We start from the raw sequence: 17,938 nt of genomic DNA, 5'->3' as shown, positions 1-17,938 counted from the left end.
TATGTCTTTAAGTGAAAGCCCCATCTGTCATGTTTCACATTTTCCACTTATGCTACAGACTAAGTTTTGCAGTTAGTTTAAAGTAACAGTCAGGATGTATCAACAAAGAAGTGCTGAAGTGATCATGGCACGAGGTAAACGCCACGTAAGAGAACAGTGGGCAAACTCAGTGGTAGGAGGGTGTATGTGTGTGTGTGTGTGTGTGTGTGTGTGTGTGTGTGTGTGTGTGTGTGTATGTGTGTGTGTGTGTGTGTGTGAAGGAGGGGGGTATTATTATATCCTGGCTCAGGGATTAAAGGAGGGCTTTCTCCACCTGCCATCTGGACTCCTCATGACGGGCCTGCCTGCTGCTTACACCCACACCCCCCCCCCCCCCCCCACACACACACACACACACACACACACACACACACACACACACACACACACACACACACACACACACACACACACAAACATTTTACTGTCAAGATCTGTATATCTACAGTTCATAAAGAGAACCCCAATCTGTTATATAAGTTCCCTATTCAGAGTACATAACACAAGCAGCTTAACAAAAGCATCACCTAAATATCACTTCTCTACAGAGACGACCCACCCACTCAACTGTGACCCCCCCACCCCCCACGTGACCAGAGTCATCAGACGCCTATTGTTTCCTGAAGTGGGGATTGTGTTACTATGTCAGCACTGCTTACACAAACGCACACTGAACAATAACAAAATGTCACACACACTTAGCCAGAACACAAGTGAGGACATCTCAGACGGATATAAAGGCCAGATAAACGGGCTTCTGGGATGTGTGTGTGTGTGTGTGTGTGTGTGTGTGTGTGTTTACTTCACTTATGATATATGACAGGGGGGGTTCAGCTTCTGGCCTGACCCTTCACTTCCTATTCCTGACTGTCAACTTCTTGTTTTCATATTCTCAAATCTGAAGGTCTCAACTTGAGAAAACACACAGAGACTCTCGGACAAGAGAACAAAAGAGAAACTGTATAAAAAAACCACACTGACATATAAACACACACAGTGCAGTGGACACGGGTTATTGTTCGGGCAGGATTTTGTCAAGTCAAACACAGTTCATTAAAAGGTCACAATACTGACACTGAAACTGCTTTAATACTTTTAAATCTTATGCTAAACAATTTGCACATATTAGTTTATTCCATTTAAATCCCCTGACAGGAGGAGGACTGCTGTTTACTCGAGTTCTACTTCTTTATTGGTATTTTGATTCATGCACAGAACTCCTGAAAAGGGCCTGAAACATTGAGCGTGAGCAAATTGCCAAATTATTCCCCCCCGACTTTAACCGGTCTTTTCCTGCCAGCCTCCTCGTACAATTCCTGCATGAACACTTACGTGACATCCAAATAATCAGTGAGAATGTTCTTCTTCTCTCTAGTCAGCTTTGAGACACAGGTGCTGACAGGAAGTGACCAGAGGCTAAGCACAACACTGGGGGCAGTTCTTGAGAGCTCTAATTAGTATAGAAACCATCTTAAAAGATGTCGTTATCAACAAAACCATCGCCATTACCATCATCATCATCATCAATAATATTGAGACCATCGTCGAAACTCCAACAGGAGAAGGTAAACACCTGCCTTGTGTCATTCTTTGTGCTCAGTCTGTTCTTGTTAACATCATGATCTAAACTCACAACAACACAGATGGCAAACTGCAGCAAATCCAGCAATGATGGCAGTCAAAGAAAATAAAAACGTCATTAAGCAGTCACATTGAACGCAATGCAATCAGCTCCTGAATGAACGACATCGTTTCTCCTGACGGCGGTAGGAAACCGCGGCAGTTCTGAGAACGTTTTAATGACACTGTAAATGAACGGTTTGAGTCTTCTTTATGTAAAACAGGAACTGATTGAGAGGACAGAGGTGTTTTTTTTCCATGACAGTTAAAGGACATTAAATGAGCTGTGACATTTATCAAACCATCCCATGTGGTGTCAACAAACCTCTTATCACACACATCAGTCTCTCAGCTGTCTACGCTGAGTTATGACCCGAGTCTGGCCTTCACTCAACAAACACAGTAGAGAATCTCGTCTCTTCACTCTGCACTGCTCTCCTGCTTTGAGATGAACATCAGAAACATATGGAGCGAGGCCGTTTCATGCGTTACAGATGCACCGTGTTTATTAAAAGCAGACACTTTCAAACACAGGAATAGAAGATTACTGCACAGTGAAGTATTTACCTTCAACAGGTGCAGGGAGTCAGAAACAATGATGAAGAATCTGTCACACACCCACCATGACCATGACATGCTAAATACACGAGAAAGAGTTGTCACCACATCACTTTTTAAACTTTGACATGATTCAAAGATTTCAACAACCGGTTTCAGTACGACAGAAAGAAAAACACAGGTTTAGGGTATTAAATATTCAGTAATTCATTCTTTTAAATTTCATTAAAATTGCATTCAAACTCCTGCCAATGGGTACAGAAACGGTACCTGCCGCTGCAGCTTTCGGTTAAACATAACACCGAAGATCTGCAGCTTCAGTCGAATATTAAAGTATTATGTAAAGTTGGGGCGCTGGTGGCACAGTGGTTAATGCGCATGCCCCATGTATGGAGGCTTTAGTCCTCCAAGCGGGCGGCCCAGGTTCAAATCCGACCTTCGCTCCTTTCCTGCACGTCATTTGCCACTCTCTCTGATTACTGACTCTATCTACGGCAAAATAAACACAGAAAATGCTCAAAAATAAACCTTAAAAAAAGTATTGCTATTTCTGACAAGAAACAATCCAGAAAGATGTTCAACAACAAAAGGTTGTCAACAAGTCCAGTAGGAGTAGATTTTGAAAATGATATGGAACCTGAGTCTGGTCAGGTGTTCCACCCGGAAGTGGAGACAGTTTTTTGACTGCTAAGCTGTTACTGCATGAGCTACAAGCAGATGTTTTTATTCATGGAAATATGGAAATTCAATGAATGGTGTGTTCAACAAGGCAAGGTAACAAGGTAAACTTTAGCACGTCCATCAGTTAAGCAGCGGCTCGGTGGCTAAAAACGGAGGCTTGGCCTCTACTAAACCTCTGAAAACACCTCGACAAGAAATGTACTTATCATGGTCAAAAACAACGAACAAAAAAACTGCAATTACATATTGAGCAATAAAGCTCTGAAAAAATGTTTAGGTGCAAATAACAAATCTGAAAAAAATCCATGTGCAATAACACACATGAACATTTGTGTTTCCCGTTTCAAAGCCTAAAACAGGGTCTCCTTTTATATTTATACTTGTAGAAAGCATGTTATATTTTATTTATTTCATTTCATACATATTTCAAGTGTAAATTGTACATTTTGTATTTCTTTGGAGTAACATATTTATTTAGTTTGCTGCTTTTCTATCACAACACAAATTTCTGTTCTGCTTTGTTCCAGTGCAATAAACATCTAATCTATTCTCTATACTGTCAACCATAATGACCTTTGCACCTAAAGTCTGGTGAAGCCTCCTCCTTTGTTTGCTTAAGAGCTCTTATTACGGGTTTTGTACTGCATGTCATTCATAAACGAGCCTTGGTGTGACAACTCGCTCACTGAAGAGTAACAGCAGCTGCTAACAGTCCTTTATAAAATACAGTGTTTCTGGAGGCGCTGGATGGCCTGGTGGTCGTGTCAGGTGCCCCATGTACAGAGGGTATAGTCCTAAATGCAGCAGCCGTGGGTTCAAATCTGTACTCGGCCTTTTGCTGCATGTCACCCCCCACTCTCTCTCCTCCCAACACTTCCTGTCTCTCTTCACCTGTTGTATCAATAAAGGCAAAAATGGTTATTTTCCTGTTCTGGTCGCGGGGAACTGGAGCCAATTCTAGCTGTCATTGGGCGAGAGGCGGGGTTACACCCTGGATTGGTCGCCAGCCAATCACAGCGCTGACATATAGACAGACAACCAGCCACACTCACATTCACACCTTTGGAGTCACCAGTTAACCTAACTAGCATGTCTTTGGACTGTGGGAGGAAGCCGGAGTACCCGGAGAGAACCCACACATGCACGAGGAGAACATGTAAACTCCACACAGAGAGACTCCTCACAGACGGGGATTCAAACCAGGAACATCCTCTAACCACTGCACCACCATTCAGTCCCATATTCAAAAAATAGAAGCATGTTTTAAATAGATTTTTAACAATATTCACTTAGTGCGCAACTCTTATTTAAATATATTTATAGTCCGTTTTGGTAGCTGAAATTATTCACTAACGATGAAGAGATAAAGAATACAAATACAGCCATGAATGAAAAGGAAGACTAGATTCAGTACAAAAACATGAGACCATTAGACTGAAGACTGAAAAGAAAGCGATAGAACACAATTGGAGGATTTTCACGTCTATGCACGCACAAGAACTTCCCTAACATGATACAGAAAACTTGGATCTTCCCGAATCATTCTAAGATGTGACAAATAACTTCATAACAGTCATGTTCACTACACAATGTGCAAACAACTCTGATACATGTCACAATATTAAACACAAGCTTCCACAACCTTCAATTATGAAGAAACATCACCTGACCTTTGATATAAACTCGCCTTCACACTCCTTTCGTTATGTCATGAGTCATTTACCTACATGGTTTCATCTCTAAACATGAGCCGCGTGCTTAAAATGTTTCTGAGGTGAATGCACAGACACTGATGGATCCAGTCGTCTGGCAGCACCTGTGTGAGTGTGTGTTCATGTGTGTGTGGGTGTGTGTGTGTGGGTTTCTGCGGTGAAATCAACACTTCCTACAGTTTTTTTCTCCTTGGTTCACACACAATCACCTCAGACTTCTTTACTCAAACCAAAAAAACAAACTTAACTTTTGACATTTCTTAGCTAACAAGAGAAAACGTCTCCACAGTACCTGAGAGCTCCTCTCTCCAGTACGGCTTTGTTTTCAGTCTCCTGTCCACCAAGCGATCATAATCCATCTGTGAATCTCCTTTTGAATGTGTTTCGTACAATTCTATGAGGGAAATCAATCTCTTCATCTCAGACACAAGTGTTTCCCCGTCTGCCGGTTACTTCATATCTGTGTTTACGTATCAGAGTCTCTGCTCTGTCACTGCACAAACCGGTTCCCTGGAAACCAGAGTCACCAGGTGCAGGGAGGGAGGGAAAGGGGGAGGGAGGAGGGTGAAGTTGTCCTTCAAGGTGTCGATTCACCTTCACCTTTAAGTATTTCCATAATAATACTGTTTCAAGAGGTAGCCAGCACTCAAGGACAAAGTCACCCCGTGTGGGAGGAGAGACTGAGAAGACAAGAGAAACCAAAGAAGAAGAAGAAGAAGAAGAAGAAGAAGGGTGGAAACTTTTACTGTAAATCAGTGGAGAGGAAAGATGGAGGTGGAGGAGGGGGAGAGAGAGAGAGAGATGAAAATCAACCAGCCGTAACCGTTCACATTTAACCATCTGCAGCCAGGCCCGCCCACAGAAATAGCCGGGCCACTAAAAGGCCCAGTGAATGGGCCGCCCCTTCCAGGATCCTGTAACACTGTATTATGTTTATATATTAACTATATTATTATGTTTTCATAATATGTCCCCTTTAAAATTAGGATGGACCGTGTTTCCCTCCCCCATGCGACTGGGCCCTTTATCCTTTATCCCCCCTGCAGAATAATCCAACAACCCCTTATTCAACACATTTTCTACTATCATAAAAACACCTTATCTTTTTCTCTGTCTTCATTATATTCTCTCCCATGGTAGAAAAATCAGACTGCACCCCCCTCCCCCACAAAAAAGCCCCATTTTGAACCAAATCCGAGTCCTGCTAAGAGTGCAGCAGAACTCAATGTCACGCGAAGAGATTTTAAACATTTAAAAACCTACATCACAGAGGGGGATCTGCATTGATCACCATGTAATGAAGAGAAATAGATACTATTACATTTACAAAAGAATGCAAAGTAACTTCAGCTTCATTTACATGTCTGCCTTTTATTAAGATATAACTACCATTCAAACGGAGCTCATAAATGATGTAAAGGGGGACGTATTAACATGCCAAGTCACTCCCCTTTAATCATCCTGCCTCACGTGGTGATAGTGTGTGTGTGTGTGTGTGTGTGTGTGTGTGTGTGTGTGTGTGTGTGTGTGTGTGTGTGTGTGTGTGTGTGTGTGTGTGAGGTTTTTAAATGCTCGACTAAGAAGAGATTGGCTCCTGAATGAGACCAGATGCGTCTGTCTCCCTCTCCTCCTGTCCCTCCATGATGGACAATTACCAAAGAGTTATGGTTTTCTGCCACAAACAGAATGGAGTGGAAATGAAAAGACCCTGTAAAGCCTTTATGTGGTCGAGGCGGCCAGATGAGACCCTCCTGCTCCTGGAGCAAACATGGACATGAGACGTAGTTAACCTTCATCATATCTAGTCAGGACTGTAAGGAACTATTGTACACATAATAAGCCGATAGGGTCTTTACAGCACATTTATGGTGATTTATTCAAAGGTTCCCCACCTGCTGTCAGGGGGGCCACAAAGACTGCACGGGGTGAGGGGGTTAAGGTAACCTTTTGTTGCATATTTGCTAGTGGTTTGCACAACAGCAGCATTTAAGGTGCCTGAAAATGGAAAGTTTCGACGGGTTTCAGAGTGCAAACATTTGAAAACGGCACCGTCTCTGTCGTCGTGTAAACTGGAAATACGCTGTTCCTCTGAGAACAGAGACTTCGCACACATGTGCATCACAGTTCCAGTCAATACTCATGCAAGAGTATAGGTGGACTACAACAACAATGGCAACACCCTATTCCACTCGCTCTAGGTGAATTCTCCTGATTATATCCTGCAGCGTTCTCACATCCATTCACTTGACATGTAAAAAAATACTCAGGGCTGGCAGGAGAAACTCTGGATGAAGTCGGATAAAAAATTTTGTCTGTTTGCGTTCACACATGCAGCTCAAACATTAAAATATCAGGAGTTTTGTGCGGGTGTGAACGAGGCTTTAGTCACCAGTTCACTGACTGTACTGGTTTGCGATTTGATGCAGAACAGGAAGAAGAATAGATGAGTTTTGTTTAGCTGGAAAGATGCCTGTATGTTTTGACTGGGAAAGGGGATTGTGAAAATCCTAAACAGTAATTATTGAAGCTTTTAATTTAGCATTTCTAGTGGTTAGGAGAGGAGATGAAACTCTCTCTTTGCAAATGCAGCTTACCTCCTCCAGAAAGTATTCCATTAAGGATTAATATTGTCTGTATGCTTTGCAGCTCATTCTGCACATTAACCTCACCTCAAACTTATTGTATTCATACAACATGTGCGGAAGCGGCCCATCCACTCTCTGATTCTCAGCATGCTCCCTGCACGGCCCCAGCATGAGAAGACAAGCTTTTAGCATGATCTGAACATGCTCAGTGGCCCACGTCTAATGAGGGCAGGACGAGCAGGCGACTGAACCCCCTAACCCCCTCAACCCCCCCCCCCCCCCCCCAACCCACCCCCTCCCTGTCAGTTCCTGTCAGTACTCTTCAAAGAAATAGATGGAAAAAAGGATGTTTCTTGGTTGTCACAGCAGCGATGTAATCATCACTTAGACAAGAATTACTCAAACACGCTCTGGATCTCAGACGGCAGAGACTCGTTTAGTTCTTACTGATCCAAGCATGTAGGAAAATGTGAGAGAATTTATTCAAAGAAAAGGCAGGAAGAGAGCGACCTGTGTTATATAATTGAGATCCAAACAGCAGTGCAGAGAGAGTGGACTCTGTGATTACTGGGCATTGAGAGTTGGGGATCGATTGCTGGAAATGCGATAACATCGACGAGCAACAGTCACTTTCACCCGCTCTCTCTTTCTCTGATGTGTCCGTCTTACTGGTCTTTTCTACTGTTCTCCGCCAGCCTGTTGTCTGGTTCTTTATCACCTTCTTCCTCCTTCCATCCCCTCCTCCAACCCCCCTGTGACCCGCCTGTCCACCTCGGAAAACAGATCACAGCTGCTGGGGCAGGAGCTCCCAAATGTGTCAATCAATACAGTGTCCACCCAATCAGCACGTCTGACTGGGCGGCCCAGCAGACCGATCTGTTGGTGAGAGGACAACAGTGCTCATTCACAGCTCGCTCTTTTACGATAAGGTTGAAGCTAATGGATTTTAAATGTGTCACAGATTAAGTGACGATATGTGAGGGTGACCTTTATTCTGCATTAAAGACCATGACCCTCTTCATGTCTAAAGAACAAACAGAAACACTAACAGACTGTGTCTATAACAAGCAATAAGCTGCACATATTTCTAATAACCGAGCACACTGAACCCTGCAGAGCCACATTCCCCCAGAGGGTACAGTCAAGCTATGTTTTCACTAAATGTGAAATCCCCTTTCAGGCAAATCTACAACTGAAATAGCCATCTTGATTTCCATTAATGCAGCAAAAGTAAAAAGACTTCCTGAACTTTAAATAGACCACACAGCCTCTAAAAATAAACCCATGAGAAATTCTCAGTTTGTTATTTTTGACTCATGTGATTCTGGTCGCATCTCGGGCTGTCCAAAGACCAAAACAAAGACGTTCACTCGGTTATATTTAAACGCACAGACTGAGACGCACGGAGCCACAACAAAGGCTTCGTGCAGAGGAGGAGGGGACGGTGCGTGACATTTGTGAAAGGTCATGGGGGATGAATATTTTGCAGAGAACATCTCATGTGAAGATTTCTGTTATTAAATAAATCTAAATGGTTTACAGGTGTGGTTTTTAACAAGGGAATGTTTCTACTTTACCTGAAGATACAGTAAAAAGTGAAGATTGATCCTGCAATGATCAGAAATATTACTGACCCTTTGATAAGCCCCTCCCCCAACCAGCTACTGTCCAATAACAGCTTGGCAACCACGATGTAGCACAGCAGGTCGGTCAAGCTTGTGCACATGTTGAAGCCTTTATTTGATAGGACAGAAGATGAGAAATCGGGGAGAGAGAGTGAGGAATGACTTTGACTGTAGTCTCCGGGGCACTACCTTGAGGCCAGACCATCAGCCTCCATGTGCAAAAGTTTTTTAATGATGTATGCACGTGTGTTCTTTTACGTCTATGCACCAACCAGAAGTGGAGGTTTCAATCTCGTTGTATCCTCTAAAACAATCTGGAGTATGTTATCATGCAGGTGGAAAAAGACGTGTTGGTGTGTAATCAATGTAAACATGTTGGTCTGACTTGAATCGGTCTAGCACACCGAGATAACAAGTTCACAGTCGATTTGCACTTGCATGTCTTCAACTCAATCAGGCATGTAGGCGGTCTGATCATGCTCCACAGTTCCTGCGCAAGGCATTTGACCTGAAGACAAACAACAAGAACGTGTTGAAGAAAGCCGAGAAGAAAACAACCATGCATTTTTGGACAGATGGGGAGACACAGTTTATGGTGTGTCAGTTAAAAAAGATCAACATTTTAAAGGACATGGATGGAAGGCGAACTCAGAATTGTGACGGTCGATTGTTTGTTATGTGACGTAAAAAGTTGACAGGAAGAAGGTCCAATAGTGACTTGCTGAAAGGGGGCTTACCGCCACCTGCTGTAGTGGAGTCAGACAAACTTCCATCAATACATCGATTCTTCTCCGGCCCAATTATAAGGCCTCATCAAGCTCGAACCGTAGCTCTACATAACGGTGCACGTAAACACACTGAGTGACAATAAAGTCTTTCAAATCGATTCTCTGAAGAGTTTGGTTTTGACCTCCCTCGTTCTGCAGAAGGAGAAGTGTAACAAAGGAAGTGAGCACGGTGTGTTCCTCTGCTGTACAGTAAGATGAAATGTTAGTGTCTTCTGGTAACTCCCACAGAGAATTAAAAAGCAGCAATTCTTTTAAATCACATATCTCCTTTTTGCAGTTAGTTTACATTACATTGCAAAAAGGAAAAAAGCCACGGTTCAAGGAACATCATCTATTAAGTAACTGTGTTCTTTCAGTTAGCATTATCAATAGCATTTATTACCTGGTAAGGAGAAGCAACTCCAGGAAGACTTGCAATCTAAGTTAAGACAGCCATGGTTGCAAGATATATTCATGTCCTTAAAGAGGACATATCATCCCCCTTCTCTACCTTTTCAAACAGTCCCCTGTGGTCTAAATGAAACATCTGTGCTGTGCTTTGGTCAAAATATAACATGAATCAAGAACCAGAGGAGGTTTGTGACCCTGTATAAACCAGCTCTCTCAGAACGCTCCGTTTTGGTGTGTGTGTCTCTTTAAATGCATTTTTTTTTTTTTTTACCAGAATCCCACTGTGACATCACAAGGAGAGCAAATTTTAAACAGAGCATTTTTCTCTGTGTTGTAAGACTTATGCAGACCACAAACAAATGACTGGATGGGTTTATTTCACATTTTGTGGGTCAGTAGACACTCAGGTTACCCAAATATATGTTCAACAACACTCTCAAAGTAGATTTTTCATAATATGTTTTCTTTAAAGCTCCTAATTCATGACATTGAAATGTAAACATACTATAATAGTATGCTAAAGAAGCATCTAATCTCTTTGTTTCCCCTACAAATAAGCATTCAGAAAAGATAGCCTTTGATTGTTAAAGCAACATCATTTAAATGAACTAAAGTATTCTTCATGTGGATCTGACTCTTTGTGTTTCTCCTTCCATTGATTCCAGTGAAGAAACAGTAAGCAACATGGCCTCATTAATGCAAAGCAGATCTGACTCCATGCATTATGGATGAAGTAAATAGATGCTGAATATAATGCCAATCAAACGGCGTGGGTAACAACTTCAGGCTCAAACAGGATCTTTGTGCTCAGTATGAATGAGCCTCTCTGAGTCGAGGCTCCGGAGCCCAGATTCTCAGCGCAGAGCTGGAATGCACAGAAAAGACTGCAAAAGCCTGAAAACAAGCCTGCAGTCGAGCCTGCAGCCAAGAACAGGACATTAATGAGGCCCAAAGAGAAAGAGATATGCTGAACACAACACAAACTTCCTTTTTTAACCGAGCATGCTTCAAAATTATATCCCTTCTTCCTCATTTCCAACAGCAGGTTTGTCATCATTTTCTCTTAAAGCTAATCTTTACTTTCATATTTAAATGCACAATTCAACTGAGTCACCAGCCGTCTCTTGAGCACACTCACACTCTCACACAAACACACACCAGCAGTGTTTAATGTGACACGTCCTGGTGGAATAAACTGTCAATCAGCATCAGCGTTTCTGGCCTGAGTCATGGACGGCTCAGCAGAAAGGCAAACCACTGTACGCGACAAGGCCGACGAGCTGCTGCCACAAACTACTCGTTCCCATGCAGGGAAATGACACAGCAGTTATAGAGACAAGAAAGACAGAAAGATATACACATTAGCTTCAGAGGAGAGTGGAGGGTGAGGAGGATGAATCCCCGGGTGATGAAGCTTTGTCATGATGCCAAAATGTTCAACTTTGACATGAAACAACTACAAATCAAACGACATTGAATTTAAGACGTCCATCTAACTCTTTGCTGTCGTTGCCATGGTTATGTTTGTTGTGCTTCCTGCTTCAGTCAGCTTGCTTCCTGATTGGCTATTGTTCTGTTCCATGTGACAATTCACATGCTCACATGCTCGCCCGCCCTTGGTGTAATCCCCACACAACAAATATTGAACATCTTTAATAGTCATGATTTCTAATCAGTGGGGCCCTGATTGTCTATCGAGCAGATTGAGGGGTTAAAATCACTCTTCACACACCTCACACCATAGGAGAATATGGCAAGATAATCTGGCCTTTGCTGACTTTGATTGGAAGAGAGGCATCGGGCCTGAAATCGGCACGATTATCGTGTAGTGTACCCCACTTACATCCTTCCTTCCTCTCTGTAGCAGCTCTCCTAAGAAAAAGATGTTGCTTTTTCAGAGCTTTGGCACTTTTCAATACTGTGGATCATAAAGATGACGGAGATTGTATCGGTTTAAAACATGTGGTATTGAAAAGTATAATCTCAAATTTTTAACCTTCATGGCGCAGAGTCTGACTCTGACTTCCTGTACATTCAGGTTCACACAGACTCGCTTTATACACAGATTGTTATTAAAAATGCAAGAACAGGCGTTAACATGAGGAGAAGAGGGTTCTTAAAGAGGCAGACTGTACAGCATGTGAACATTATTATTCAGAGAGGCTCTTAACAATCCTTCCTCCTTTTAGCTTCTCTTTAGAAACCACATCTTTTACCCAACCATTGGCCCCTGTAAGACATACAGTAAGTTCCCTATATACCATATAAGATCCATGTAAGATAAAAACCACCAAAAAACCTTTAGCTTTCTTTAAATTCAGTTTCCATTCATGTCATTCAACACTGCACTTACATGGTAAGCAGTGGCAGGAGCTCAGTCTGTAGGGAGTTGGGTGGGGAACAAAAGAGGGTCGCTGGTTCAAGTCCCAGTGCCGAGGTGCCCTTGAGTAAGACACCGAACAGCCATCTGCTCAGTCGCTCTTTCATGTGCAGCCCGTCACTCTAACATTTCTACATTGGTGCACGTCCATCAGATTGTGTTTGTATACAAGCTTAGGTGTGTAGCCCTCGTGGTATTTCTTTTTAAGTATATCTTCTTCGTCTTGATGTATCGCAGACGACTGGAGTGAGAGCATAGCGCCCCCTGTACTTATGAGAGCTTAACAAGCCCATAATGCGCATCTCTGCCCCAGACGCTTTTGTTGTGAAATGCTGCGCGACCTGCATGAAGTTACCGACTTCCAGAGCGCCACTAGAGTGAAGACAGACGTTCCTAATATTTGTCGATTTACAACACAGACACGTTTGTAGTTTAGAGTTTTCTCAGTCATCGTGACCTCTTAAGAACTCACATCTACTGGCATTGCAAAAAAAAATCTTTGTCAAAGTATTACTGGATGGTTAACAAAGGTGCATTTTGATTTACCGTGTCCTACTCTGCAGTTAAATAAAAAACATTACACAGATCAGCAGCCCTCCATGTAGGACAGCTTTAACAGTTACTACTCAGCCCATCCTCTAAAAATCCCCTTCACTTATATTTGAACTACAGAGGCCTCTCCCCTTGTGAATCTAACCTCCCTTTTGTTTCATATCGAGCTCTTTGATTCTTTGCAGAGAGACCTCCTTGATCCTGCAGAACACCCCCCCCCACAGTGGGATCAAACACACAACACAGACACACACATGGCCTCCATCCTATACCCCATGCCACTGTCAGCCTGCATGGGAAGCCGGGCTCCGAGAGGAGGAGGCACTACTGAAAATATATCGCTGCAGACGGAGTTAATGGTTTCAACTGCAGCGATTGCGAGCCCAAATGAGTTACAGTGAATGCACACAGCAGGGAGATGCAGGGGGGGGGGATCAAGCTCAAAGAGGCGAAAAAAAAAGCATGTGGCATACTTTCTCTTTATCGGTCTGATAATTAAAAAGTCGTTACTGCAACAATTGATTGCTTTATCAATAAAATTTACAGAGCAATTTCCCTCTGTTGACGTTAGGAATCGGAAACCACACACAGTAAGGATTACATCTCTCAGCAGGAGATTGTGTTACAGCTGTAATGACAAGGTGACTTCAAATCAGAGCTGTGTTTGCAGTAGGCTCAGGAACAGCAACCCACAACACACACACACACATGAACACACACATCCACTCCAGACTCAGACTTGCATATTTTCCCACAGCTCACTGTGGACAGCTGAGGCCGATTACGACAATCATTGCAAACAGAGTTAACTGAAATCAGCAGCAGTAGCCTCTAAGTGCACAAGCATGTGTGTATGTGTGTGAGTTTGTGTTGCTGTGTGTGAGTATATATGTGTGTGTGAAGTGCATATCTTGAGACAGCCAGCAGCTGAGAGGCTCAGTAAACAACGCCTTACAGAAAATGAATAGTCCCCTCCAGCCAATACAGCTCCAACTGCTTAGAGTACCAACAGCTCCCTTTCACACATGCTGTAGTTAACACACACACACACACATACATACACAAACCCCGCTGCCACACTAAATGACAGCAGCCGCCAGAGGAACATCCTGTGGTGAGATCCAGGGTTTGTCTTTTGTGATGTGTGCTCCCTTTCTTTGTTAACCATCAGCCTCAGCTGGCGACGTTTGTGTGTGTGTGTGTGTGTGTCAAACAGCAATCAGCATTAAAGTGTCTCTGTGGTCACGAACCACCCACATTTTGTTTACCGGCTCCGTTAACTCCAACGCCCCACGGCTGCATTGTGCACTCGTTGGCCGCAGTGCTGCACTAAAGCAGTCTAAAAAGAGAGAGAGAGGCACTAACCTGAGTGGGGTTGATGTCTCCTGTGAGAGCGGCGAGGTGGAGTCCAAAGAAGAAATTAAAATCCAAAGACCTCTCCCTCCTCTCTCTCTCTCTCTCTCTCTCTCAGTCTCGCTCTCTCTGCGCTCTGTCGCTCTCACTGGCAGGTTCAGGCTTGTGTTAAACTGCTGTCTCGCTGCATTGGTTGCATCCTCTTCCTTCCCTCTCTCTCTCTCACACACACACACTCTTGCACACACTCTGACAGACTCGCCCTTTTCCTTTCCTCTGATTCTGCTTTCTTCTTATTTTTACCCTTTCCTCATTCCTTTCGATGGCAAGCGAAGATAATCACATTCCAGCGGAGATGGGGCATATGGCGGGGGAGCGACACACACTCAGCCCAGGAGTAAAGCCCCCTCTGTGTGTGTGTGTGTGTGTGTGTGTGTGTGTGTGTGTCGCATGGACAATCAGGCCTATTGTGTGGGTGAGGGGAGGGCCAGTGAGGGGGAGGAAGAAGCCAATGGCCGGACTCATCTGCTGCTGGTGGCTTCAGCAGACGTAGGTGCTGAGTGTGACACAAAACAACCCCCTCCAGGAAGAGAGAGGAGGGGGGAGGCAACAGAAGAGAGAGAGAGAGAGAGAGAGATGAAGCATTGATCTCTGTGTTAGAAAGAAGAAGCCGGAGGTTATGGCTAATACTATCTCATTTATCTCATTTTTCATCTGCGGTTTCTCTCATTAGCTGAACTCCTTTCTTTCAGGGTTCACACTGAGCAGCACTGAGTCCTTTGGAGGTAGTGGGATTAAAAGCCACCCACTCTATTCCCATGACAACCACATCAGAGGTTACCCACCCACCCCAAAGTCTGAGCACATGGAGAGAGATTTACAAAAAGTGGAAAACATTTGGATACTCTTTACATCAGACCAACAAAAAGTTTGTATACCAAAGAGCAAGTCAGCGTTAAGTAATCTCATAGATTAGATGAAACCCTAAAAGACCAAATTAAATGTATAATATGTGGAATTTTAGGACGTTTACATTAAAATATCTAAATGCATTAAAAATGTACTAAGCCTATATATTATATATTGTTTTTTAGTGAGTACTTACATTACCTCAAATATTTCAAACAGTTATCAAAGCCAGAGAAATCCGTAATTTTATAGTTGTAACGGGACGTGTCTTGCCGAGGCAGCCGCCATGACAGACAGAATGTTTATCATTGCCGTGGAAACACTAGATTTTACGGCAAAAGGCTGCATAAAGAAGCGTGAGCTGCTCCTGAAAGCTGTCGTACTGTTGCTGTATGTGCTGCTGTGATAAAAATATCATGTACATTATACTCTGATACATTAGCTCGTCTGTAAACATAGTCTCTTCCTCAGGTCGGTTTCGCTTGGTCGTCATGACTACGGTCAACATGGAGTTCGTTTTCACCGGGGGGGAGAGAGCAGCAGAGAGAACTCCCATGCCTCTACGTCATCTTTTGTTATTGCAGTATTGATTGAGAGCCCCCTGGTGGTGGAATCTAAATATTGTATATTTAATTATCTAACCTTTATTTAGGCAGGTAATTAACCCATTGAGATCAAGATCTCTTTCACTAGGGTGACCTGACCAAGAGGGCAGCAGCACATCATCATAATCATGACATGATTAAGAAACGGTTCACAAACTATCAGGAGCAACAACAACTCAAATGGGCTAATTGGTTCGCAGAAGTTGGGATCACAGATCACAGAATCAAAACATCATGAATACAGTAAGAAATATTACATATGTAGGACCCTAACCCTACCACATGCTCAGACAATGATACCAAGGTAATAAAATGACTCCAAATTAAAAGCCATATGAAAAAAGGGGTGCAGGTTTTTAGTTGGCTTTTAAAAGCACACAGAGAGTTCGTCATTCTGATGTCCAGAGGCAGTGAGCTCCAAAACTCCTGAAAAAGTACTGAAGCTTCAGGATGAGCTGCATGTGTGAACACAAACTGCCAAATTATTCACTCTGACCATCCTGCACGCCCCGAGTAAATGTTTTGATGTGAAGTCGGTTTGAACTGAATGTGTGAGTGCATGTGTGAAATCATCTCTATAGATTCTTCATAACCTGATGAACGAGATGTATCGCTGTTTGCCTCCTCAGAATCCGTCATTCATACAGTAACTCCTCGGCTCAAACAGTGGACTGGAGAGCAGCAGACAGATCTCTGTTGTAGTTGGCTGGAGTGGATGAAGTGTTGACATAGTAGGGAAGAAGAGCTCAGACGTTCACATTTTGTCAAAACTGTGAAAATGACTTTCAGGCAGCGAGAAGTGTGACAGTCACACACAGGCAGACGTGTTATTTTCAGAAAACGTGTCAGAAAAACGCGCTATGGGCTGAAGTAAATGCACACACAGTCACACCTCGGGCACTCGGGGGAAAATAAACTGCTGTCATGTTGAGGAGATCACTCACTCAATTAACTCAGACTGTCAGCCATTACAGTCCTGACCTCCTTTCTATCCTCTGGTCTGTCATATTGTCTTTGGGTTCCCTCATTCTTTAACCCTCCTCTTTAACCAGCTCCTCCTCACTGATCTCCTTCTCTCTCCTTTGTCAATACACTGACACTTTCAGATACCACGTTAATCGTTAGCTCCCTTGTTTAAAAGAATAATAGCATTGACAAGTGTTTAAAGTTAAAAAAAAAAAAAAAAAAAAAACTCCATAAGACAGGTGCTTACACGTAGGAGAGGAATGGACCCATCAAAGAATGAAGGCAAACTCCTGCACACAAAAGAAGTTTGCTTGCATTTTTTTGAAATATATATTATCTTATTTTAGAGATAGAGTCAGGAGGTTTTTCCTTCAAAATAAAGTACAGACTTCTCCTAAAGTAGAGCTGCTCCATCGTCCCTTCTAGGCCTCCATACATGTGTGGTGGTGACTGTGTCTGCAGAGACTCTGTCCTCTGACTGGATTTTACTGTTCTGCTTTGTTTTGGTCGACTCTGGACATTTCTGGGCGGAGCTGGTGTGTGTTACAGCGCAGCAGGTGAGTTAAGGAAGTGGATACAATTCAGAGATTGGACGCCATTCAAACAAACAGATGTGGAAGTAGTGTCAAAGAAGAGAAAATATAATCACAGTGAGGAGAAACACCAAGTGGATAAAGCTTGTTTTAAAAATGAGAGTGAACCTTGTGTTGTCTTTTACCTGTAGACGTTGAGTTGGTCTACTTCCTGTTGGACAGGCAGGTGACAAACACCGGCAGTTAGCTTGTGCTAGCTTGAGTTAGCTTGCAGTGTAGGTACAAGCAGTAAAGGTACACACTACATCCTGCAGTGAGGGTGAGCTTCAGGGGGCGATGAGCCCAGGAGGAGGAGGGGCTAGTTTGAATGTTGTGCTTACCAACTGCAACAAACATTATGAATGACTCCACTTAGGTATTGATATCGTTTGATTTTTACTTGGATCATATCAAAGTTTAACATTTCTTCTTCTTAGGATCTGATGTTTAGCTGCAGCTGGACAGTCAGCAGGCAGCCTGTGATTCTCCGTCACACACTTTATTGTCAACCAGTGCCGGACACGGATGCTCATTAAAAGGAAAGAAAAAATACTTTCAGTAGCTACATGAAACGACCAGCTCACGGCAAAGATACACAGTGTT

General features: G+C 43.2%; 1 protein-coding gene across 4 annotated transcripts in view; it reads right to left on the bottom strand.

Annotated features, from left to right (window-relative positions):
• The window catches only part of fgd4a (FYVE, RhoGEF and PH domain containing 4a), a 69,647-nt gene that overhangs the window by 32,254 nt on the left and 19,455 nt on the right, over nt 1-17,938 (bottom strand). The window contains exon 1 of one of the 4 annotated variants that reach the window (XM_065956573.1): nt 4,903-5,052. The exons of the other annotated variants lie outside the window; for them this stretch is intronic. Coding sequence (XP_065812645.1) covers nt 4,903-5,029 — 127 coding nt within the window. The 5' untranslated portion in view covers nt 5,030-5,052. Of the gene's footprint in view, nt 1-4,902; nt 5,053-17,938 lie in introns of those variants that run through there. 4 annotated transcript variants of the gene reach the window in all.

This window comes from Labrus bergylta, chromosome 7, assembly GCF_963930695.1.
Source record: "Labrus bergylta chromosome 7, fLabBer1.1, whole genome shotgun sequence".
Taxonomy (NCBI): domain Eukaryota; kingdom Metazoa; phylum Chordata; class Actinopteri; order Labriformes; family Labridae; genus Labrus; species Labrus bergylta.
This window is presented reverse-complemented; position numbering and strand designations above follow the sequence as displayed.